The sequence below is a fragment of the Macrobrachium nipponense genome, chromosome 14 (genome assembly GCF_015104395.2).
Source record: "Macrobrachium nipponense isolate FS-2020 chromosome 14, ASM1510439v2, whole genome shotgun sequence".
In the NCBI taxonomy this organism is placed as follows: Eukaryota; Metazoa; Arthropoda; class Malacostraca; order Decapoda; family Palaemonidae; genus Macrobrachium; species Macrobrachium nipponense.
This window is the reverse complement of record NC_087207.1, coordinates 64074375-64101874: the sequence shown is the minus strand read 5'-3', so window position 1 is coordinate 64101874 and position 27500 is coordinate 64074375. Positions and strand designations below refer to the sequence as shown.

General features: G+C 39.5%; 1 protein-coding gene across 6 annotated transcripts in view; it reads left to right on the top strand.

The window, feature by feature from the left end:
* Window positions 1-27500, top strand: part of LOC135226565 (AT-rich interactive domain-containing protein 3C-like) — a 337603-nt gene that overhangs the window by 236769 nt on the left and 73334 nt on the right. For all 6 annotated transcript variants that reach the window (XM_064266245.1, XM_064266246.1, XM_064266243.1 and 3 more), the window contains one exon: window positions 1921-1993. In XM_064266245.1, the coding sequence (XP_064122315.1) occupies window positions 1921-1993 (73 nt within the window). The remainder of the gene's footprint in view (window positions 1-1920; window positions 1994-27500) is intronic.

The following is a 27500-nucleotide window of genomic DNA, read 5'->3' as shown; positions in this document are numbered from 1 at the left end:
TCAAGTGTTGAAGATGCGGTGTGATTGGCCCATTACAGGTAAACGTCACCAACTCTCCCACCCTCTCTTATCATCGGCTGGCTCCCTCCTCCCTCACCCGTGCCCCCCCCCCCCCCTCTCTCTCTCTCTCTCTCTCTCTCTCTCTCTCTCTCTCTCTCTCTCTCCTTTGGTTCCTGCGTAAATCGAGACCACACCCGAATTAATGATGTAGTCTTTGTATTTGACCCTGATAATGGATGGTGATTTAATATTTTGAAGTTGTTGCATTTTATTTTCTTGTATTTTAAACCTCTCTCTCTCTCTCTCTCTCTCTCTCTCTCTCTCTCTCTCTCTCTCTCTCTCTCTCTCCGTTATGTTGTGTCCTTAATGTCAGGGATCCAGTTTCTTTTCTAAGAAAACTGCCTTGACCTAATGATACCCATCCACTTCCTGAACTCTGAAGGAGGCAACGTACTTCCTAGTACTGTTGTCTCAAAGGAAGACGACACATATTTCCACATTCAGTTCCCATGACGCCCAACCCATCGACGAAGCCCTTCGAGCTTTTTGACGTAGCCGTAACATTTGGAAACTGCTATGCAATAAACCTGACTGGTGGCTGGCAGGCATGACGTCCACCCCTGTGGGCGTCATCACGCCCTCCACTGGCGTCAACTTGAGTGTAATATATTGGCAGTTTAATCAAAGGTTAAACCTACACCGCTGGATTCTCGGTGGGCGGTGGCAGTAATGTTGATATCATGGTAATTATTTCGCCAATTTATCAGCCTGTGGTTCCCTCTGGGTAGGTTTCGGGGTGGAGGGGGAGGTGTTTGTAGTACTTGTATCCCTCCACTAACAGCCCGGTACCCAGCCATGCCCTATCCAGTTGAATTCCCTATCAATCGTTGGGGGAATGTTCAGAGCACTTGTATTCTCCCGCTGATGCCCTGGGCATCCCTAGGCTCCATGTGATGCCCATGCCTGATTATATACTCCCTCCCATGCCTTAGCTGAAGTCCTCTCGTCCGAACAGGGTTCAACGTGGGTCACATTTTCCAGAGTTTAATTTCCCCTAATGGGTTTCTGGGTTCTCTTCGTGTTTTCTGTGACTATGACAGTTGATTGAATTGCTGTTCTTTTATGGTGGCGGCAGAACCTTGGTCCATGACAATTATACACTAATCTTTGTTTGTTAATAAATGTTTGACTTAAAAAGCAGGAAACCCTGCTATGCATAAGATCAGGTTGTTATTGCCATAAATTCAGCAGGTTTGTACTTTTATAACGGAATGTGGTTCTGGAAAATACCCTACACAATCCCCCTCTCATTTATGTTATTGTTGCAGGATGACTGTTAATTACGTTACAGGTTCCCACAGACACATTGTAAAGCGCTGCTTCTAAATATTATTTAAGGAAATTAAGGTTTAATAGCTGATGCCTTGACTGTCAATGTCTCATCGGTAGTCTTGGTGTAATTTCAGTTTACCTAAGTTTAAGAGTCTATATATCAAGTGGTGTAGTAATGTATACCGTCCCTACCTTAGTATAGTTTCTTTGAAAGATGCTCCGTGATCAGTCTGTACATTTGGTCTTGATTTAGATTTCCTAATTGGGTTTGGTAAGTGAGCCCTAGTGTAAGATTGGGCAGAGAACGATTCTTTTATAGATATTAACAGGATGAGTGACTGTTTACCACTGTTTGAAATTTAGAGGTACTCTAGAAAGCTTAACATTACGAATGTGCTATGTGACCAGCTGCGTAGTATATGCTTGATGTTGTCTGAATGATACCTTGGAATACGTACGCCATTTTGTTTCCAAATTGTGATTTTCAAATGATGAAATTTTAATATGTGTAGCTACTATTGATATCCCTACATCTATGTGACCGTGAGGTAGATTGAAGAAATTGACATTTTTGTCATATCTTTTCAGTTGTATGAACTCAGCGATGACCAGAAAAGAAAGGACTTTTTGGACGATCTCTTCTCCTTCATGCAAAAGAGAGGTAAGTCGGCGCTTTCTCCTGTTGGCTCCAGACCGTATGATTCGCACTGACTTTTTCCGTAGTTCATTCACTGACTTTTTTTCCGTAGTTCATCTCTCTCTCTCTCTCTCTCTCTCTCTCTCTCTCTCTCTCTCTCTCTCTCTCTCTCAGAAAATACTGCTACTAAAGAGAATTGAAAGTGTTTGTAAGAGCGGATTATTGAAAGTTCGCAAAAATAAGGATATCAAGGTGAATTAAATAGGGAAATGTTCAAAAAAGAACTTTTTGTAAATATAAATAAGTTAAACAGTGTCTTAAGGCTGTCCCGCTTCATTGACACATCAGAATCTTTGTACGGAATTGCTTCCTTCCGCGAATGCCAATCAGCGCTGGTCAACCTTTGCCGACCAGTGGTCTCATTACAAAGACAAATCGCACTTCATCTAATAGATCTTTTATAAAGTCAGTTAAGAAACCTTCATTGGGGCTCGACGATCTATAGATATTCTCTACTGGTGCATCTTCATCCATTCTTGTGCCTCTGTTAATCTAGCTGAGTGCTTGGTATCTGGTTGTTAATCGACTGTTTTGAGTCGCAGCCGGGGTTACAGAGGAAGAGAGAAAAATGCTACAAGTGATCATTGCTCTGATAAAACATACACTATCATAACATAGCAGAGGGGAAGAAGGCCTCGTCGAGGTAAACTTACCACCAGGGTATTCTGAAGAAATGGGAGTATGTGGATATTGATGATATGAGTATTTCGTTTCTCTCGGCTATTTTCCTTGATCATTAATATAGGTAGCTGTGCTGGGGCTTGATAAGTCGAGATATTGTTCGGTCATGTGAAGCCCTTCAAAGGCCATTCTAACCAGCTTTACATGCCGTGCACAAGTCTCAAGACACACACATTCTCTCTCTCTCTCTCTCTCTCTCTCTCTCAGGGGTTTGACATATTTAAGTTGTGGCTTTTATTTTCCGGGGACTAGGCTGTGATGTTTCTTAGATGTCTATGTAGGCTAACTTCATTCGCGTGACAAGTATGTCCATTAGCAACTTGATATCAAATACTTATAGGTGAGGTATTTGTACGTGACGTTATTATTTCGTAGTGTAGCCAACATAGAGGCAGTGAAATGGAATGAATGCTGGAGTATATCCACGAAAGGTGGAAAAGATGGAGAGTTGGATTCTCGAGTATTGCTGGAGGAGAAAGGCAGGTGGTAATGATGACTAACGAGATGATGTCGTTGGCTTTAGATATAAGCTCATTACTTTCCTCACATTTCTTGGCACGACCCCCTCCCCCCTTTGAATTCTCTTAGATCCTTTTTCTGCGGAGGGGCCCATTTCCATCTTCCATTAATTTTTATGGCTTTAATATTGTTGCAAGGTGGTTCAAATAGAACAGAAAGTCATAAAGAAATGTTTGTAATAAGTTTCGTTCAGAGTGCGTGCGTGCTGTATGGAAGCTCTCCGCATAAAAGCAAATCTTTTCCAACAAAGAATCGAGGATGAGGAGGAGGAGGAGGAGGAGGAGGAGGATGTGGTTAACAGAGAACATGCATTGTCGGGTATCTCTTTGTTTGGATAGAAACAAAAAAGTGTTTTCCAGCCATTGACGTCAGGAATATCTTAAAAGAAAAGTTGTAATTGTATCATGTCCTTCAAGTGCTTCTTTAGTATAAATGTGTCAGCAGAAAACTACACAGCTGGACCAAAGACGTTTAGTACCAGCAACAGACACTGACTGCATTATCTTACTGGTGCACTGATACCTGTTGGTTGGTGATTCTCTCTCTCTCTCTCTCTCTCTCTCTCTCTCTCTCTCTCTCTCTCTCTCTCTCTCTCTCTCAAAGATAAGACTAGTTAATAATTCTTTTTTCCAATATAATCTTGAACACCATGTATATCTTTCCTCCAAAAAATTTTTAGGTAACGTACGAAGGTTTTATGTATTTGATATGCGTTAGTTTTTCTGTTTACTAAAAGAACAGTTGTTTATTCCTGCTTGCTGTTAATGTTCTTAATCCTAAATTTCGTAAGTTTATTGCGAATTTGGGTCTGACGAATTATTATTACAAAGCTGTTTGATATAAATCCTCAAAATTCGACACTGACACTAAGTACCGTTTCGTTTGCTTCTTGAATAAGGAGAGATTAGGACTGCAGCTGCTAGCGTGGTTACTTTGGGCGCGTGTGTGTAGAAGTCAGTGAATGAAAAGAGAAAAATCAATCCTTAAGACATAGACTTTGTTCATCAAAACGTTTTAGAGAAAATGCGGCAGCTTTAGATTCGTTCTTGTCTAAAGTTGTCGATTGTTAATAAATCAAAATTATTTCATACCTGCGTCTCTGTTACTGTTTGATTCCACATGGGTAATTGCGCATATATTATATATATATATATATATATATATATATATATATATATATATATATACGTATATATATATATATATATATATATATATATATATATATATATATATATTCTTCTCTTCTTCTTCTTCTTCTTTTTTTTTCTTCTTCTTCTTCTTCTTCTTCTTCTTCTTCCAGCTTTATCCCTATTCGGGGTCGCCGTTTTAATGAGTCTCTCTTCCATCTACCTCTGTCCTGTGTCATTTCCTCCCGTACTCTCTTCTCCCTCATATCATCTCTAATTGCAATCTCTCCACCTGGTCTTAGGTTCACCTCTCCTTCGTGTTCCATCCACCTCCACGTCCAGCACTCTCTTGCCATGTGTTGCTCTTCTATTCTCATCAGGTGCCCATACCATCTTAACCTTCTTTGATGCTTCCGTGACTTTTTACGTACATACATACATACATACATACATACATACATACACACACACACACACTCACATATATATATATATATATATATATATATATATATATATATATATATATATATATATATATATATGTGTGTGTGTGTGTGTGTGTGTGTATTCTATGAGGTTTTCACATTTACTCAGCTCTGAATTTTCATCACTTTACGGTGTTTCAGTTCAGAATGCAAACTTGAAATCGATATAGTGTGTTTCGTAAGTAGACATAAAATGTGCGCAACAATTATTCAAGTTTTGCTCGACTTGTGTGATAATGGTGTCGCTTTGGAAATTTCCTTCAACCCGTCCAAACCATCCTCCGCTCAATGGCTTCCCCTTAATGACGATTAAATAACAGTATCTTTGAATGTTTACGCTCAACGTAACTAGAACTAAAAAGAGTACTCGAAGAAGAAAAGCGTAAAATCCACTTGAGCGGCGGAGGAAACCGAAGGGATCGAGGAGGGAGACAAGGACGAGACCATTGGTCAAGAAAACAGAAAGGAATTTGACTTCATCCTTTCGTTGAGGAAGGATGATGTGGTCATTGCTGTATATTGGCGTGACAACAACGATGGTTGTGGTCGTCCGTAGAGCCGAGACAAAGAAGAGGAACTCAAAATATGCAATGAGACATTTATTTAAAGCCGGTAGTCATGAGGCCGCTGAGAGGCTTTCATGACTGTCATGGATAAATGAGGCGAAGGCAGTTCTAATTTCACATAATTATTTAGAAGCAGGCTTATCAATTTGCACTGTGATGACTTGTCTGGGAGACAAGGTTGCAGTCGTCATCGTGTTCATGGTGGGGACCAGCATTTAACCTGAAGTTGTCGTTTTGAGGCTAGAGGGCTGCAAATTGGTATTTTGATCATCCACCCTCCAATCGGCAAACACGTTTTTATATTATCTAAGGTTAAGAATTAGCCATAGATCGTGCATCTGGCAACACTTTCGGTGCCATGGGACGCACCCTGACTTTACTGCATCTGGGGAGCTACTGGAGAACTGTCGGTCATAGTTGATGGCTTTATACGCATTTTACGTTGTACAGAAAGCTCGACTTTTTTACCTGTTTGTTATTGGCTTTAATTTGCGTAGCTATGAATACATAGAGGGAGGAAGTCGTTCATGAAATGACTGAAGTGAATCTTAATGTCAGATGTGGAGGCCAGGTTGTATTGGAGGGCTGTGGGGGGGAGGGGCAAGGGTGAGGGGGGGGAGGGTGGTTGACCCTGAACTGGGAATGTATGCATGTTAATGAGGCTAAACAGAACGACTGTTTTCCTTACTTTTGTTTTATTCCGAGAACTTTAATTTCGCCACAGGTAAATCTCTCTCTCTCTCTCTCTCTCTCTCTCTCTCTCTCTCTCTCTCTCAGTATATTGTAAATATTAAGAATTTGATAGAAAAGTCTTTAAATCTATAACAAAGGTTACAGCTGTCGTTATAGAATTATGGTATATTCAGGTTTCATTTAATGAAACCATATCAGAGAGAAAGAGAAAAATTTTTTTATAAAAGGATTTTCTCCGTGGAGGCGAGAATGGGGTACTTTATCGAGGCCCTCAGTATTCAACTTATGAGTTAACATATATTTTGAAGGGGTGCTTATTGCTTACGGCAGTCTCTACCTCTCTCTCTCTACACACTGACCCACAACGGCCGACTTGAAACTTAATCAGAAGGACAAAGTCGCTCATTCCACGTTCAGGGATCGAACACAGATCTTCCGAATTGTGATCTTCGTTACTCTTTCGCTCAGTCAATATCAAATGCTCCAAGGTTCATTGGAAAGCCTAACATGGCCCACTGACAGTACACTGAAAACTAATACTCTTCCGACGGTGTACGAGACTGGACCCTTCTCGAACTTCATTGATGCAAACTTGAATCTCAGAGAAAACTTCATAGTGCAATGAATCCTACATATACAAATATATATATTATATATATATATATATATATATATATATATATATGTATGTATATATATATATATATATATATATATATATATATATATATATATATATAGTATATAAACTTGCCCTTATAAAGATATTTTCTCTTAAAAATATTGAACAATGAAAATCATTGTTCAGTATTTTTCCACATGTCACTGCCAGCACTATTTTTTCTTTAGCATTGGTGTTATAGATCAATCTTTGTTCTGCGGTCTCTATTTTGAACGAATCGTTTTCGAAAAATCGTTTGCGTAGATTTTTTAAAATATAAATACTCAATCCCTTCTCTTGAAGCCCAATGAATAAGGTTCAAGTTTCACTGTTTGCTTGCAGTCAACAGCAAATTGTTCTTTAAGCTGTCCTGTTCTTTCGGTTCACTGGAAATATCGGTCTTACTAAAATGAAGTGAGAATCAGAATCATCCACTTTTATGGAGATTGTTCATGGAATTCATCATACTAGTAAAAAACTGGGTATCAACATTGGACAGTTTCATTCTGTAAATTGAATGTTCTTACTTTTTGGTTATTAGAATAATCCATATATATATATAATATATATATATATATATATATTATATATATATATATATATATATATATATATATATATATATATATATATTTATATATATATATATAATATGTGTGTGCGCGTATATAATAGTATATATATATATAAATATATATATATATATATATATATATATATATATATATATATATATATATATATATATATATATATATATATATATATATATATATATATATATATATATATATATATATAAAAGACTACCACTATTCATAGTAATGATCCTGTAATAATAGGCTGCTGTACAGAAGCAGATAATATAGTGGAGACAACCCGTAAAGCTTAGGGCAAATAGTTTAGATAATATAAGGTTGCTATGGCATAAACAGCAGCATAGAAGCAGTGGTAGGTAAGAGTTTTGAGGCGCAAGGTTAAGTGAGAGGTCTCGAATATCAAACCACCTCTGGCCGTGCCAACCCTCTCCCCCAACCCTCCTCCCTCACTCACTCCCTCCCTCACTCCCTCCCTCTATCCCTCCCTTGCCAGATTTCTTATTTTTCCAAGGGTGTTCAATTTCCTTTCGGTTTATACGAAGAACTTCTGTGCGTATACCCGCAGCACAGACATTTGGAAGTGTTTTTATAATAGTTCATTTATACCAACATCATCTCGCCAGTTTTGTACAGGTAGGAATCATGGACTTTTGTGGGTTCCTTTTTTTTCATTTATTTTTTCATCTTTTTTATTGTCAACAAAGACTTCACGTAACTCGGTATTTTTGAGAGGTTTTCATGATTGTTTTTTCTTAAAACTCGAGCATGAAGTTAAGTGCACACCGTGAGAATTATGTAAGTGGTTTTATCAAGAAGAATTCTTTATACTTTTATGCTCAGAAGACAAAGCAACTTGGATAAATTAGCAATACTTTCCAGGCTTTTCGAGAACCTCTCCACCTGTGGAATACTTTGTTACAAAAAGTTCAACATCGTGGGCTTAAAGATACACAACAATCAAAAGTGTTTCAGTGGTCATTAACAAACTCCTTACGTAGCAACAACGGCAGCGTGATGTACTGACGTCTTCAAACAAACAAAGCAACAGTAATGGTTATGACTGTTTTACTTGTGTTCTTCAACTTCCGAGTACATGTTTATAAGTGCACTTGTACGTTAGTTGGGAGTCGGGGAGTGGAGTTTTGTCTGTTCGTTTGTACAAGCAATTATAGGCCTTTTATTGTACTTCGTAACGTTGTCTGTTGGTGAAGCAGTGAATCGAAGAGGACGAGGACCATATGCTGTATGTTTGCTTTGTTTAATTAATAGTGCGGTTACGGCGTCGAAATACGGTCGATGTTTTTGCAGGTGGAGGGGCGCACGAAACGAACCAGTTATTTGTGTTGTGTGCGTTTCCGAGTTCGACGTGTTATGATGAAGGTGGAATACAGGTATTTTATCACTATTAACAAAGATGAATTGGCTGTCTGCAATTTGAAAGAATTAACCCCCGAAAAATGGGCCGTCAAGGGAAGTATATCTAGCCGTGGGAATAAGGTTTATTGTAAAAGGGGGGGAGGGGTGGGGGATGTAGGGGTGTTATGGGGGTGGAGACCATGGTGTGGTGTATGGTGTCACGATATGAAATTCCGGCAGCGGTGTTGTCCGTGACTGTAACAAATGATGGAGTGGGAGGGTGCTGGGGAGATGTGGCCCTTTGCCTGCGCCAAGTTTGTGAGGGGAAGGGAAGGGAAGGGAAGCGTGGAAGAGGCGCTACGAAAAGCAACTGTGGTGATGTGGCGTCGGCAGTTATTTACAGAATGTACATTTGGGAATAAAACGTAAAATTTATTTGATCTTCGATTTTCATTGCTTTTTGCCTGAAGGTCTGCCAGTATCGAGAATTGGGAAGGAAGGCCTACGTGTGAAAGTCATATGAGAGAAACTGTTTTTTTTTATTTTTCTTTATTCTTTAGTTGCTGATGTTAATGCTTTTTTCCTTTTGTATGTTCATAAATTTTCGGTTACGAAGGACGTGCAACTGCAAATTGTTATAATCATTTGTTTCATGAGGTCCCTCGTTTGCGTACTCATGAAAGTTGAAAGGCTCATCAATGCAAAATTCAAGTTTCCTATTTTCTGTATTATAGAGGCATCGGTGACGTTCTTTGTTATATTTCATTAGTTGTTGATCACATGATGATGTGTATATATTGCTCAATTCAAGTGCTGTAAGGGTAAAAAAGATCATATTGATGAATCAACGATAGGACGAAGGATGTTATCCCCTTTGTGTAGAAGGTAGCTTTCAACTTTCAGATGAAAGAGGAAAGATTTCTCTTGTGGAAGTCACCAAGATTATCCGAGTAGTTAGTGTGATGTGACAATCTCCAGCTGAAATCACCCGGCAAGCAAATCATTTCATTTCGTAGAAGAGACACGAATTCTTCTCTCCCGCACATGCTTTCAAACAAAGCGATCTTCAGAAGCTGAAATCATTCAGGAAAAAAAATAAATAAACAAGACATATTCTAGGAGTCACAGAAATACTCCAGCCATTTTTAAAATAACATCGTGCAAAGTGAGCATTAGTTGAAATCGTTCAGCAGTCAAAAAGGATGTTATTTGGAACCTGGAATCACTCAGCAAAAAGAAACTTTTTTTTTTTAATTCCCTAGACGTGACAAGATTCTCCAAGCTAGTTTGTGCCTTCGTGTGAAGTGATCCTCATAAGGAAATAATTTGAAACAGAAAGAAAATGGCAATGGATCTCGATTTGTATAATAAAAAAAAAAAAAAGTGAGAGAGCTAGTGCCCTGTGTAAAGACGCAAGGCGTTGCTTGTGTGCTGGTGATGTGGCAGAGAGGCAAGATCAGAGGTAGATGCTCTTGAATAGTGCTTGTATACAATTAGAAGTCATTTCGCTGGACCTTCGGCCATAAACTGTTACGTACGGAACGCATTCTCCTTCTTGCCGTCTCTCGCTGTAATCATTAACAAAAAACAATCCGACATGATGATATGATGATACGCCTCTCTCTCTATCTATGTTCTCTCTATCCCCCACCCCCCCCCCCCCCCCCCCCCCCCCCCCCACACCCCCCTCCTCCCCTCTCTCTCTCTAGGTATTTCCTTTTATTGTTTTATTAATTTGTGTATCTGCCATTTTGTGTTATGTTCGGAGAAAAGTTTTTGAATTCGCTGAAAGTGGGAGTCAAACTAGTAGGCACACACACACACACACACACACACACACACACACACACACGTGTGTGTGTGTGTAAGCGCACGCGCAAGTTTAATATCTCTGTGCATATTAAGGAGAATGACAATCTATATAAAACAAAGGGTGAGGAAAGCTTAATATTGCAGGTAGTATACGAGAGAGAGAGAGAGGTGGGAAATAGGAACCAGATAAAGGTAATGGGAGACCCTCAACAATTCCCCCCAAAGCAGGGGGTTGGGGGCCTAGGTAAAGGGAAGTGGACACGAATGCGATAAACAGCAGAAGCAATGATGACCGTAATGTGGAGACCACACGAAAGTTAAGATGGCAGAAGGTATAAGCATATGGATAATAACAACACATTGAAGGGAAAAGGCCAAAGCTATATAAAAGATAATGACGGGAAGGTGCCTCTAGTGTTAGACCAGACGCGCCTTTGTATCAAAATATTTTTTATGAAAATGGGAAATGGTTAAAAATGATTCCTTGAAGCAGCCATCCCACTTTTCTGTTGGGAAGGTGCTCGTGAGAGACATGCATTTTCAACCCATTCTTCTATGTAACCATATTAATCAGTGTCTTCTTAACTGAGAGAGAGAGAGAGAGAGAGAGAGAGAGAGAGAGAGAGAGAGAGAGAGATCATTTTCATGTCATAATAAGGAAACCAAGTCTAGGAATAACGGTGGCCAGTTCTGAAGGAGACATGCAGCGGCAGCAGGTCTGGTTGTGAAGAAAGAAAGGATTGGGAGGAGAGAATGGGCCATTAAGGGACTCCTCGAACAAGGGAAATGGTGGAAAAGGGGACGAGGGAAGGTCGTAGGTATGAGATACGGGAGGGGGAGCCACGACCCCATTCGAATTAGAAAGGGGGAAATAAAAAGATCCGACTGCCTTGATGACTGGCAGGGACGGGAGGGAGGGAGGGAGGTGAGCAGCGGAAAGGGACACAGGGCGAGATGGTCTTGCGGTTAACGTTGCAGAGACTCAGGCAGTAATTATCTCAGCCTTGGGTGAAATTATCCTACCTTGCCTCCATTTTTATTGATACCAAATTGCAGGGTGAACTCGAGTACCCAGAGATGTTGAGAACCTGACCTCATACCCCGCCCCCACAGCCCCCTACTTGATATATCTCTCGCAACCAAATTGAGCTCTGAACTTTCATGATTTTTACTTCTCCATTATATCCCAATTTAAAGCTGTGTTTATGCATATGTAAAATAGCATCCTTTGCTATAAAGGAAAAATCAGAATGACTATTTAACTCCTAGAAGGAGGTGTTGCAACACGAAGAAAAAGAGCTGCATAGAATTTCTGTACTTCAAGCGACTGAGGACTCTTCATTATAAGATTTGTCATGGTGTTCTGTAGGTCCGTAGGGGCCCCGTTCAGGTTTATTATCCCTTCTTTCTCAAAATTGCCGTAAATATAATAAACACTTGGTCCACACATCTTTCTTTCTTGTCTTATCCAATTGCTATTCCCCCAACATTCCTTTTGTTACATGTCGTGTTTTGTTGATCAAAATCATATCGTACACCTTTAATAGTCTCTCCCTCTGCATATATTCTATATATATATATATATATATATATATATATATATATATATATATATATATATATATATATATTATACAAAAGACTGTATTATTGTGGTGCACACCTTCCCAAGTTGAAGAGTCTTATGTTAAGATATACACATACATTTCTCGTAATTTTGAATAATGTTTGGGTATGTAAAAGCAAATGAAGCTAGTTCTTATTTGGTATCCTATAGTAATACTTCTGTATAAAGGTTGTTTAATCAAAGATGACGTAGTCTGCAGCTATAAGGCTTATAGCTTATAGCTATAAGGCTTATAGCTTATAGCTATAAGGCTTATAGCTGCAGACTACGTCATCTTTGATTAAACAACCTTTATACAGAAGTATTACTATAGGATACCAAATAAGAACTAGCTTCATTTGCTTTTACATACCCAAACATTATTCAAAATTACGAGAAATGTATATTATATATATATATATATATATATATATGATATATATATATATGTATATATATATATATATATATATATATATATATATGTATATATGTTATATAATATATATTGTATATATATGATATATATATATATATATATATATATATATATATATATATAATATATAATCTCCATTATTCCTGGTGATTTTAAAGTCTCTGTTATATCAAACGCCATTGAACTACGTCGAATTTCATAACTGGATCTTGCCGTCTGTCCCAAGTAGCGGGTGGAATAGTAGTGTGAGAGTTGAGAAATAGACCACCCACTCAGATAAAAATATGTAGAGTGGATTCGCAGTTTCAAGAAATGACCAGGTCAGAGATCAGAGATCAGAGATCTTGGAATGATTATCTGTGACAGATAGAGATATCGGTGCCACTTGTGTACTGGTTGTCATTCTTCTGACTGATTTAGATTATTGTTTCCCTTTTGTCTCTCTATCCCACGAACGATTGAATGGAACATCATGTAAAATTATTCAAACAAGAACGGTTACTGGAATGTTGGTATGTCCTAGAGTGCCAGACTCGAGTCGAAGAATGTATAGGCATGATTGCTGGATGATACTATATAATATACTGAATCAGGGAATTTGTATTTCCAAATTTAATTCCACATTCTCTCTCTCTCTCTCTCTCTCTCTCTCTCTCTCTCTCTCTCTCTCTCTCTCTCTCTCTCTCTCTCTACGAAGAATTTGAGTCAAGGAATATTTATCTAAAGACAGATGCATTGGTATTTTCTCAAAGTTGGTATTCTTTTTACTGTTTTCTTACACTGTTTTACTCGAGTGGCATTATCAAATGTATAGATACACATGAAAAATTCACGTACGTGGGCAGATTTATGTACGCATTCATGAATACGCCAATGCTTCCTAATTCCTAACCTTTTCCTGTTTAAATGGAGGTAAGTTTGATTGAGGATATAATTTTTTGACATTTTATCCTCCGAGCGTTGAATTCGAGGAGAGCACCAGGCAGTTTTCCCATCTTCAGGACGCTGGGCAAGATAATCACAAGGGGCGCCGGTTGTCTCTTTAGCTAAAGAGGACGCCGACTTCACATTTGTATGATTATGTGTTTCTTTATAACTCCGACATGATTAATTTTACATCGGGTGTCGACGGAGCTTGCGGGTGTCAGGCGATATTTAACCTGAAGTCTCACTGTTTTAAGGCCCAGACTCGCTTGGCGTCCGTTGTCACTCTCGGCCCGTCTGCCAGTCCCCACTTTGCATAAAGACAAATTCCGGCAGACGATCTTCCAAGAGCTGCCCCAACTTTCGATTGACCATCTTGAGAGAGATGGGGAGCTGATTTTGTCTATTGTTTGTGCCATTTGCTCAGACTTTCAAGTCTTTGCGTACTCTGGTCATACTTGTACGATTAAGTGACATAAAAGAGACACACACATTTGTCTCTCTTTATCTGAAGATTGTATGTAAACAATCCACTGATTGTCTGTTTGGAAGTCTCGCTTTCTTGAATGAAAATATTTTTTCTGTCACCTACGAAGCTTCAATATTCTTGACAATTGTTTTGGTTTCTTTCGTTGCTGCTGTAACTCACTTGAATTCATTCCTTCCCCCGAAAACGGTCATCGGGATGACATAAATCTTTGCAGTCATTTGCTGATATACCTTATATACAACTGCTTCACCCACTTCTCCAGTCTCTCTCTCTCTCTCTCTCTCTCTCTCTCTCTCTCTCTCTCTCTCTCTCAGAGGTGTATATATATGTGTGCCTCTTTTGTTGCATTGGTATGCGCCCTTGTAAAAGGTTGAAGGGTGTAGATGTGATTGATAATCGAGTGTAGCCGGTATCATGTCTTATATTCTTCATAAATTAAGATGGACAAGACGAGGGGAGGGGAGACACGAGGGTGGTCGGGCAGAAGCGCCGTCGCCGCGCAAGGCAATCTCTCCTCTTTTCACACCTGGTCATTGGTGTCACTTTCCCGTCCGCTGGCCTCGGAGCAGACTGGGTCGTCATGTCTTCGTCTCTCTGGCCTGGGGACCGTAGGTCCATATTCGGTTGTCCCGTGAAGCTTCCCGGGGCGATGAATTCGCAGGGGGCAGCAGGCCATGCAATGTGGCCCGCGGGGCGCCCGCCCAGGGGTTCTGCCCGTCCCGTCACGCTTCTTCGCGGGGTTACGTCTATATCGCTTCTCCATTAAATATCGAGACATTGTGTAAATGATTGAGAATGATTGATACTATGGGAGATCTATAGCTCTACTACCAACTCTTTAGCAGAGGCTGAGGCGCACTTGGAGATTCTCTGCGCGCATACACAAAGCCTGTGTTTGTATACATACTAGTGTGTGTGTGAGAGAGAGAGAGAGAGAGAGAGAGAGAGAGAGAGAGAGAGATGAGTGACTACACCCATATGAAGTAAGGATTACCTCATCCATGCCATCCAGTTTTTTTTTTTTGTTTCTTCTTCTTCTTTTAAAGGCCCTAATTTAACGGCATATATCTTAAAGCATTTGTCACTTTTGTACGTTATTTTACCACCCTCACAATAATCTAATAACCAGGTACATATCTTAATGTTGAGAGAGAGAGAGAGAGATTGGAATGGACACATGCTGCCTTATCTCATGAATCATGAATCTTCCGACTGGTTTGTCCCCGAGAAGTGATTGCGTGCCAATTGAAGGGGCCTTAGGAGATTCACCTTTCATTGATTAATTGTCGTATGTACTTCCTTTTAGAACAAAGGAATTGCTGACAACTCCAGTACTGGTGAAAAGCAATGTGCGTCCTTGCTTTTAGTTATTTTATTCGTAATTGTGTCAGAATAGTTTTCTTGAAAACCCAGTGTGCCACTGTTGACCTAAGCTGTGAATTAAGCGCTCCGGTAGTTAGGAGCTGCCCCGTTAAGAGAGAGAGAGAGAGAGAGAGAGAGAGAGAGAGAGAGAGAGAGAGAGAGAGAGAGGTAAAAACTCATATGAATGTAGAGCAATTTCATACCACACACCATCATACAATATCATTAGCTTGATCTCTCTCTCTCTCTCTCTCTCTCTCTCTCTCTCTCTCTCTCTCTCTCTCTCTCTCTCTCTGCGCACTGGTTTAAAATGTTTGGCCTTACTACTTAACGTCTACAGAAATCCAAAGTTGGGTTTTGATCCCTGATAGAATTCTAAGGACCATAGATATCCTGTTTTTAGCGAAGACTGACACTATTGTATTGTTCGTTGTTTAACTGTGACTAAACAAGGGTCGTATCTTACGTCGCATCCCAGTACCTGCACCTCTTAACTCGCCTAGTAGATGTTGGTATTGTAGTCTTTATATTCCAATAACTCCAGTTCACCACCAGAAGACTTCTACGTGACATGTGTTTTGCTGAATGAAACTGAAGATGGATGGCAAATGAAAATAAACGTGCAATTTATACGCGTCCCAATAAATCTATTTCAAATAGTCAGTCCAAAGCACTGTAGAGTGTGAACTTCCTTTCCGCCATTCGTCTCAAGATAAGTAATCAGATATTAGTCCAAGTCAAAATTCTTGATTGGAAAGGCGTCGGCTGATATTACCATATAGCCTGTGTATCGGTCATAGGCTGCCAGAAGGCTGGGAGGGGGCCGTCACACTAACACCTCATCCCTTTTCTGCCCCGCGCTCCGGAGCCTTCCTTCATGCGTTGTAGTAGTTGTTGCGCGAACGAAGAGAGGCTTCGTCTCTTTCTCCCTTTTATTTCATCGTCTTTTCTCTCTTGCTTTTCCTTTGTGGCATGATATACGGTGGCAACGTATCTGTTCGTGGTTTACGTGAAACAACTATGCTTATTTAATGGACATGATAATACGAAGATAAACATTTTATATGTATTGTAATTGGTTATGGAAGTCTTGGAAAAGATTCGTGAACTTCGATCTTGATCGAAAGTTGATTGAGTTAGCTTTGCTTATATTGTAAGATGGAGAAGGAAAGTTGTCACATGAGCGTCAAGAACGATTTTGTCAAGTAGGGATCTCTCTCTTTCTTCTTTATTTATTTATTAGTTTGTTTATTTAATTATTACTGAAATAATGCATTGAGGAATGGCACGAGTAATCCCAAAACTGTCTCTTTTGTAAAAATATGTACCAAAAAATAGTTAATGTTACATTGTGATGAGCAGATCAGTGATATGCTGCTTTCAGCTGAGTGAGGTTTATTGTTGTTTTTTGTCAACTTAGAGAGTTTTCGGTTCTGGACTTTTTTTTCTCCTCCTTGTAATGGATGCTTAGCAGATGCCTTTTAGAGTTAGAGTTATTAGGGAATGTGAAACAAATGTAATAACTGATATAGATTTAGATTTAATCCATATATCTTAAAGTGATAATGCTGCAATCCGAAAATGCATAACGAATTATTATTATTATTATTATTATTATTATTATTATTATTATTATTATTATTATTATTATTATTAACCCAGTACGTACATCCAATGTGATATGTTTTGAGGAAGTCGTTCGTTCATCTTAGGGGCTGGCATTAGAGAAATAGCAGTGGTCAGCGAAATATTTATTCTCACGTGTGTAGTGAAAAAAGTCGCTATTTTTGTGCAGTGATTTTATTCATTAGAGATCAGAAAACTTGATCGTAATTAAGGAAGGTCCAATCAAGGAAATAAGCTTGTTCATTTTTGTATGGGAAAGGATGTGTGCGTTGATGTATTCTTCTTAATTAAGTGGGTGCTGTTGACTTGATTAGGGAAATCACTGATTATTTAATTAGGGAAAGGTATTATTTAGTTGAGTGCAAGTTGGTACTTCTCGTCTGACCAGGGAATAGATTAATTGTTCATTTAGCTAAAGGCTCGATTTTACTAAGGAAAGAATTTAGTTTACATAAGCAAGGGAAAGGTTGACTTCATTTGGCAAAGGAGAGGATTATGATGTTCATTTGGCGAAGCAAAAGATGTAATCGTCGGACTATCGAAAGAAAGATGCTTATTGAGCTAAAGCTAAAGATCTTTACTTCGTTATGGAGAGGAGTGGACTTTATTCATAGGAAAAGGTGCTTTTCATTGGCGTCGGGTACAGCTGTATTTACTTTAATGAAGATACAAGTTTCGAGCACTCTGTAGCTGTGGCAGTGTTGGAAACTTAGCGTTTAAAGCCACGTGGGTGTATCGGCGGAAGGTGGATAATTGAGGAATGAGCTTGACCCGGGATTGTGGGATTGTATGGGCGGTGATTCTAAGGCAGTGTTTTTCTTCTTATGTTTACTTTCGGAGAGTGAAGGGTTTTGTTTGTTGACTCTCTCTCTCTCTCTCTCTCTCTCTCTCTCTCTCTCTCTCGCTGCGGTACAAAATTCACTCTTTATCCAGCAGTGGATTTTGCTACCCTGAGCGACTGAGCGATTACCAGTTGAGAGAATAAATGATGTCCAGACAGGGAAGTAGTACCGAAGTCAAGTTTATTTCTCTCTCACAAACAACCATACTTTTCATGAATTATTATTATTATTATTATTATTATTATTATTATTATTATTACTTACTTACTTACTTACTTACTTACTTACTTACTTACTTACTTACTTACTTACTTACCTTAATTGGGCGTTGAATTGTTATTGCTTATATTATTTTTCGAACTTTGACCATGGAAAAATTAACACTCTCCAATTAAAGGGTTTGTAAATAAACGACGTAATAGGAAAGTTCCAAAGCGCCACCTACGAGACACCTCAGTGTGAGCCCCGAAAGAAATATAACGTAGGCTTTTTTCCTTTCTAGCCAAAATCACTGAAAGAATCGTTGGATTCGTTTTTATTGCTGAAGTCATGATATTGAATCTGGGTCATGTGGTTTCCACCTGTTCAGTAGTTTTAGTAGTATTATGTAATATCGTATTGGGACTCCATGCAGATCTTTACCAATTTCAGTGGATTAAGTAAGCAGTCCTTGATATGATGATAGCAGAGGTATGCTTTGCACCAAGTATTCATATTATTATACTAGTAAATTATTCTGTTTACTATTTACGCTTATTATTTCCATAATTATTGATTAAAACGTCGAATACCATATCTTTTGTCGTTATCTTTTCTATCCTGTCCGTGTGAACGCATTATGGAAGTTTTAACTGGCGGATCATAGTTCCCGAACAGGTAACATCACGTGGGATTGAAGAGTGCTTGATTAATATGAAGAGGGGGGAAGGCTGTTCGGAGGATCGTAGTTAAGAAATCATTCTTTCTTGACACGAGATTACTGCAGGAAATAGTGTCCTTTGTCCTTTTCTTCCTCATTCTTCCGCAAATTCTTAACGATTCTTGTCATTCTGCACTTACTTTATTCCGTCTCCTGTGTTACAACGGGAAACCTTTATAATGTAGTTCATCCCCTCACTCTCTCCCCATCCCCACCTCTCTCTCTCTCTCTCTCTCTCTCTCTCTCTCTCTCTCTCTCTCTCTCTCTCTCTCAGACGCGGCAGAGGAATTGAGGGTATAGTTATGATTCTATGAATCTGTTGACCTAACTAGGCTTTCAGTAATGTACCTGGTTGTTTATTGATAACTTTGACCGTAGCTGGGTGGAAGGAAGTGAGACACGAGTACCTTCGCTGAAAAAATGTCTGGCGTTTTACTGGTTTTTCACTGCGGTTTTCGGTTTTCCTGGGTTAAGCAGTAAAGCTAAAATAACTAGGGGTAGATGATGAATCCATATCTCAGGTCGCGAACCTGACCACCTTTTAAGCTAATCAGGTGAACCGGACTCCCACTAAGTTTTTAAAATTCCAATGGTTTCCATAATTTCAACACATTTCAGAGCATTTCAGAATCTTCCGCCCCAGATACTTCTAATAACCTGTCACACCTAGGCGATTCTACCTGAAATTAGGCCCTAACCATGAGAGCCGTTGAATTTTCAAGATGACATTGCGTGAAATTTTTTATTTGACAAATTGTATTAGCTGATAATGAAAAGTGTGCGGTGTTTTGTGACAGACTTGCAATCTGTAGTGCATTGTGAAAGTCTTCAAAAATTATTAGTGCCTTGTAAACACGTCAAATATCTGCAGCCTTTTGGTGAAAGTTTTGAAAAACACGCAGTGCCTATGAAAGTTCCAAGAGCTGCAGTACTCTGAGAAGGAGGTAAAAAATCTGTATGACTTGTAAGACGTCAAAGACTGCAGTGCTTTGGCGTCAGAAAAATGCAGTGCCTTGTAAACGTCGTCAAGATTGCACAGTGCCTTATGAAAGATGTAAAAAAAAAAAAAACTACGGTGCTGTATAAAAATCATAAAAACTATTTCATGAAAGTTGTCTTGAATAAGGTGTGGTTTGTGAAAAGTGCCGAAGCGAACAGCATCACATTGTGAAGTTCATATGAAATGTACAATCCATTTGCAAACAATACAAAATGGGAGCACCATATGCAAGTCATCATATGAATAAAGTGCCCTATTAAAGTAATCATAAAATGTAGCTGTTTGTGCAAGTCGTCAAAAAAAGAAAAGAAAAAAATTCGCTACCCCGTGGAAGTAGTAAACAGATAAATGCAACGCGGTGGTTGTCAAACATATGTAATGTCATATGAAAGTTGTAAATGTTTGTACAGCACTGCCTTGTGAAAGTTGTAAAAAATCCTGTGGTGCTTTTCAAAGTTGTGAAACACTTGAACTTTGTCAAAATCACATCAATTCTGAAGTGCCGCGTGAAATGATGACAGTCATCTGTTATCGTGCCTCATGAATGTCGTGAGATTCTGTAACCCCTTGTTGTGATATTTGTCCAAAATCTGCAATGCCTTCTGAAAGTCGTGAGGATGTGCATTGCCTTACAAATGTCGTGGGGAATAAGCAGTTCCATGTGGAAGGTATCAGACGTGGAGAATTCGATGCCATGGGCGTAAGGTGGGTGCATGGCATCATGGAGGGATGGTGGTTCAGGTGGTCGTCTGCCTCGTTTACTCTGGCAGCGTTGCCAGGTCCTTGAGATGCCAAATTCACCCAGGCAGTCTTGGTCATCATTTCACTGGTTTCACTGCTGTATGTGGCTCATTCTCCGCCGCCTCATTCGACGACAACATTCGGGATTCATTTATTATTTTGTAAACTCAGACCAGGTCAAGCTAAACGAGTTTATTGACCAAATATTAAGGATACAGACCAGTGCAAGTCTTGGAATTAATACTCTGGTGTTCTTGTTGCTTACTGAAACTGATTATTGACATCATTTTGTTTCAAAGAGACCTTTGGACCTGATATACTATGTAGGAAGTATGTTTTGATTTTATGATCACTCCTTCATTCTTGAACCGTTGAGCTTCTTCGGATATAAATAACGACAGCGTGATAATCATTGCAACAAGCTTTTTGCATTTAAGTGCATTAAGACGGTATACTACATACACGGCTGTTGTAGTTCATATTTTCACTCCATTTACACGCCTATAAATAACCCTCCTGACCTTTAGATTCTTATATTTCATTAGATCTCCTCAAACGTTTCGTTCCAACCTTGATATATTTTTACACCATCGGGCTTGTATTATTTTTTTTCACTTAGATGAAGCATTTCAGCTTGTGGCAAGGCACAGACAGACAGACAGACAGACAGACAGACATACATACATACATACATACATACATACATACATTCATACATACATTGAAACACTACAGTACGCGATACTTTTCGGTTAAGGAACTAATGACAACGTTTAGTAAACGCAACAACGTCAGGGGAAGCGAGTCTGACATTTATTCTTCAGCGTAACCGGCAGGCGGGTATAATAAATGATTATCCACATTGAAAGACTCGAAGATCCACCTTGTGTATGAGCGCAGCTCTTCGGCAGATCGTGAGGGTTATTCCTCCGAGAGTTGATGTGTTCGAGTAGCCAGCCATTGAAGCGAGAGCGGCGGGGTCGACCTGAGATTTCACGCAGTCGTGTGCGCTATTGTCAAGATCGTAACGTACAGTATGTCTTTGTGCGTGTGTACTGGGGCCGATCCAGGGGTCAACAATGAGGGGTGTGTTTGTATTGTAGGTGTCTGTTTGCCCTGTGTTTTGAGGGGCGAGGCGACTTGCCCGGGGATTGGGATTTCATTTGAGTTTATTATTTGCCCTATTCATTATATGGACGTCAGAAAGGAGTCGGATTCAGAGTAGCAGTCAGTTTGTGTCCAAGATATAGTTTTTTTGCAATAAAGAAGGAAAAACGATTTCTCCTGACTATAGTTGTCTCCACCGCATATATAGTTGACCTGCTTCCCTAAAACGACCAGGGTGTCATATCAAAGTCTCTATTTATTAAAGGTATACTTTCGAATCAAGGCGTGATTAATGAAGGTGTATACTAGAAGAGTAAAGGAAAACCAATATTGACTTCGTTGCAGGTGTATAATAAAGGAGAATGAAAGTGTTCTTTGATTAAGGTTTATACTTTGATGATAAGGAATATTTAATGTTATCTAACTTCAGAGCGCCAAGTTTACCAATGGAAGAGGATTAATATTATCTTAGCTGAACTTTTACTTTTTGAAGTCAAGGATCATTAATGTATTCGTCTGTTGGGAGTTTTGTAGAGGATGATGGAAGCTCAGGCGTAAGATTAGTAGCGCTTTCCATATTATTTCATTGTAATCAACACATATATATATATATGTACTGTATATATATATATATATATATATATATATATATATATATATAATATATATATATATATGTGTGTGTGTGTGTGTGTGTGTGTGTGTATTTGTGTATATGGAGAGAGAGAGAGAGAGAGAGAGAGAATTATAAGGCTATACTTGAACGAACTGATAGAGGCAGTGAGCAGAGAGCTGAACACCCAAAAAATGGTGGAACTTGCCATGAATTTTAAAAATATTCTTTTGACCTTAACTTACAGATATTCCTATACTGACCAATCGTAAAACCTCGACTAACCTCCGTTGAAACAGGAGGGGGCAGAGGTTTTGAATGGAGGCAGGGGGGTGGGGGAAGGCGAAGTTTTCATTTTGATAATCATTCCTTTATTTCCATCTTTTGTTTTTACAGTGCTCTTCTCACTGACCAGACATCAAGTCTCTCTCTCTCTCTCTCTCTCAAGTTATATATATATATATAAAAAATATGTATATAATATATATATATATATATATATATATATATATATTACTATATATATATATATATATATATATATATATATATATGGTCTGTGTGTGTGGAGATATATATATATATATAATATATATATATATATATATATATATATTTTTAAAAATATATATATCGTAAACAATAAAATTAATACAGAGCTCCAGCCACATATGTTGAAGCGCTCGTGTGGGCGAAAAGACCCTTTTCCCACCCACCTTGATTGGAGCAAAGCTCCGCCCTTTTCACCGAGTTGGCCCCGCCCATACAGTCTGCGTAAGCTCCGCCCCCATCTCGTAAACCTTGGCTTGTGGTTGAGGTCGTCGGATGGGCCCAACATTCGAATACGAAATTGTTCTCCTCCGTTTCCTACAGGTTGGGAGGACAAGTTTCAATACGAGACGGATCTCTTGGTAGTCATTTAAATAAAGATACCGAGAGAAACTCAGAGGACAGTAGAGCCTTCCTTTTTGGAACGGGACGAAGAATTTCTGATACAGCGCCCGTGCAGAGGAGAGACGAATTAGACCGGCTCGGGATGGATGTTTTAAGGAGAGAGAGAGAGAGAGAGAGAGAGAGTTTTGGGTCTGGGGTCCAGATGAACGATTTTGGGTAGGAAGTTTACATGCGGGGGGACCTGGGGAACGGGGGATCAGTGGACAGAATTCGGGTATTTCCTGCGGTTCCCTCGATATCGTTAGGGGATGGACCATTATACAAAAAATCCGTTAGCTGGTCACGACTTCTTCTTTTATAGGCTTTTTTGCCTGTATTTTTTCCGTTTTGGAAAACACCTCGGCCGGCGAAATGGGGAAGGAATCACACAAGGAGTACAAAGAGAGAGAGAGAGAGAGAGAGAGAGAGAGAGAGAGAGAGAGAGAGAGAGATCCATTATACCATAACACCATCAGCATCACCACCACCTCTGTCCATCACACTTAGCATGGAGATGGTCACTGGAAGGAAGGAGGGAGGGAGGGGGGGGGTGGGGGGGGTGGGAGGGGGGGTGGGGGTGGGCGGGGGCGAGTGTCGTTGCGTAAGGGTTGTTGGGCCATTAATGGGTTTAATTTAAGTTAATGACAGGGTACTCTTGCCTCCCTCGGCGCACCTTCTTATTCTCATTTCGGCCAGCAATCACCAATCTCCATTCATTCCCCCTTTTTTATTTTTTTTATTTTTTTTTCTCCCGTGTGCCCGATGCCCATAGCTGTTATTCACCTTATGCCCACTCGCCATTTCCACTGGTACGATCGGGACACACTGAATTAGATGGAGAAGGAATTCACGTTTCTTCGGCCTTTTGTTTCAGAGATGCATTTGGGTCCAGTTGCTGAATGCAGCGTGAATTGACACGACTCACTGGGAAATGTCTTCATTTCAAAACGAAATCACTGACGACCAGTTTCTCCTGGTATATTTGTAGCTTTTTTTTCTGCTTGTCCGTTTGGCATACTTGATATCATCTTGGATCTCTGCTTTTGTCCGGAGATACCTACGTATATTCCGTATTCCATGAACAATTTATTTTTTATGGTCGCCATGCTATTCATATCAAATCCCCAAAGGTGTATGTATTGTTAGCATATTTATTTATTTAGATATTTATTTTTATAATGGGGCACAAATCTTTTGCTAATTCATAAGCAGTGTCTGGGGTTTAGCGCAGTTTGGCAGATGAAGATTGGCAGCTTCCCTTCTGGACAAAATTTCTGCAGATTGAGCATTCAACTGAAGGGTTTATTCGTGTCTGTTTGAACCTAATATTATTTGATTCAGTTCAGTCGTTAAGCTTGCAATGAGGAAGAAGTTTCTGAGGGAAGAATACGAAATGCTCCGATACTGAAACACATGTCAAGGTAAATTGCTTCGTGTGGCAGTATTTTGAGGAAGTAGTTAAGACTGATGAACAAGAGGAGTGAAAGGGAAATAATGATGATAGATTTAAACAAGGAGTAGAATGTCAGGATCGACAGTATGTTCTATTCAACAGCCGTGTGATGAAAGTGACAAATCAGTGGATTCTAGTATAGATGAATGGAAGTGGTTTAGCTTATTGAATAAGTATTTTTAAGTACTTGTAATAGTGACTGCAGGACAAAAGAAGAAATGAGTAACACAGGTGGAGAAACATGGAAGGCAGTAGGTGTGTGTAAAAGACTTATGGGGGAAGGAAGGAGTGTGCCCGTGAAAGTAAAAGTTAACATGTAAGAAAGGATTATTGAATCAACCCCTGGTATGGAAGCAAAGTCTTGTTGTATATGGAAATTGCATTCTCCCCCACACACACAAAAAATGGTCATTTTATGTAATATGAATAAAGGATGGCATGGCAGGATAAATTTAGTACAAATTTGAACTTATGCGAAGGAATGAATCAGGGTCTTTTGAAGAGACTTGGTCGTGTTTTGATAATGGTGGGTTTTTTGAAGAGGTTATGGAACCGAGGGGCCTTCACGTGTATGATTTGCATGTGATGTAGAGGCAAGTGAAATTATTGCGTTAATGATTGGTTGACGTTCTGTTAATGAACTGATAATGAAGTTTTCTGCAAGGGGTTTACCCCTATATCGGCATTTTAGAGAATGATTATATAAGGACTTGCCCACTTTGTATATTTTTTTTCTGGATCTACTTAGTGTTAGAGGTCATACTTTATCGATAAACTTCTTATGAAGGTATTTGAAGTAGATAATCTTGTGGAAAGGTTTCTGCTTAAGAGTGTTCATTCTTGATCCAGCATTGACTGTAGGAATTGGAGGAGCCTTTTGTTTGTCTTTTTGTGAAAGGGAAAAAATGATTTATATATATATATATATATATATATATATATATATATATTATATATAATATATATGTATGTAATATAGTATATGTGTATAATATGTATGTATATATATGTGTGTGTGTCTGTCTGTGTCTGTGTGCGCGTGTGTGAAGTTAAAATGCAAGTCATATGTATATATTGTCAGTTTCGCTCGTGCTTGCGAGAAAGCTTTGGCAGTGTCCGTCAGAAGTGCGTTTCATGCAGTTTGGTCTCCTGAATGTTGTTTGTTTTGTGGCCGAGAGTGGAGTATCCATAAAAGGAACGAGAAAGAGGAACTTTTCCACTACTGTTAACCGAGTTTGTTTAAGAGCTATTCCCCAAAGCCCCTTTGTCCCTGCGCTGTCAGGCTGCAGTCTGTTATTGTTGCTTCTTCAGATGTCGCAACCTGAATTTATTGCAGCCGCTCCACGCGCCACCACTTACTTACTGAAATAGTAGTTCCAGATTCCCAAGTACCTACTGAGCGCTCTGGCACCTTCTCTTTCGCTACTAGGAGTCTGACGGATCGCAGAATGTTTAGACGCAGCGCAAGATTTCTGATTCGAGACTTGTCATATTTTAACAATTCTAATACTCTTCAGACAATAAATTGTTGTTCGTCATCCAGAGAACGTCAGTTTATCGCTAGATGCATTTTGGTGCTTGCTTGTTCTGAATGACCTTTCACACTACAGTAGATCTTTTTATTTTGATGAAACATCTTCAGTGTCCTGTTTTTCTAATCACGACAATAATTTTGATTTGTGATTTTAATTTTTTAGCGTTGTTGTAACATTTAATTTGTCATCTTTTCTGGTTAATGCCTTTTGAGGAAGCGTCTTCAATGTCGTATTTCGATCAAACGTATCCAGATTTGATTAGATTTGGAAGATTGGCCACTTGTGATGTGAGGAGGTTAAGGCTAAGGTTAATGGAAGTCAAGTTTCATTGGAGATTTTATAGATGATAAGGTTCGCGTCAAGACGAGACTGGGAGGGGAAGGAAGGAAGGACCGGGGACGAAATTTTATGGTTTGCTCGGCTGTCTGTTGGAGACAGTCGACTGACCATTTGTTTGTCTCTTTGGCTCAAGTGTCCTGTCTCTTTTGTGCCCCCTCTTTCTCTCTCTCTCTCTGTCTAAGATCTCCCCCTTGCACTATGACGACAGCAGTCCCCTCCCCTCCCCCTCCCCCTCCCCACGTCCCACCAATCCACCCTCCCCCTCTCCCTTTTCCGGAGACAGCTTTTCGTTTCCTGGTAGGACATGTAATTAAACTTTTGTTGGGACCTCCATGCATCTTAGACATGTCGTCTGGCAACATGCATCTTTTTGGGCTGGGAACAAACCATATGGTTGGCTTGGATGATGTTGCTGCTGCTGCTGCTGCTGATGCCTCCTGTCCTTAAACTGCCTCTCTCGGCGGCCTCCCCCCCTCGCTCCTCATCTAATCATTCCACTCCTACCTCGCTATCTCGAACCTCACTCCCCAACCCCACAACCCCTCCAACTCCTATTCCTAACCTATCCCTATTCGCCATCCTCGAATGGTCGACATGCTTATCCGTAGTTTGCTTCTACTCCCATCTTCTGTGTTTTGCCACTTCTGCGTTTCTATTTTGTAGCAATGATTCCTCGCTAGGCTGTCGTTGTGCTCTGATATAGAGGATTGTGTGATGTCATTCATATGTAAAACTTGTTGGTCCATGATTGTAGACTTTTTCCATTATTGTCCTCTATTTTCAGAAAATGTTAATCAAATTTAATCGTCGTTAGGAATGAATCTGTAATGTACCGAATTGATCATTTTTATTTCTTTCGACCTTTGGTACTGATGGTTTTATGGTGTGAAGGTTATAAAATTCTTCGGTTGAGTTGCTGGAGGAGTTGCCATTCCGAATGTGACAGGTGACAGGGGGAGGCCGCTTGTGATAGAGATGGATCTATCGCCAAGAGATCGTGACTGGGAAGGTGACAGCATCCTCAGACAGCCTCTGCC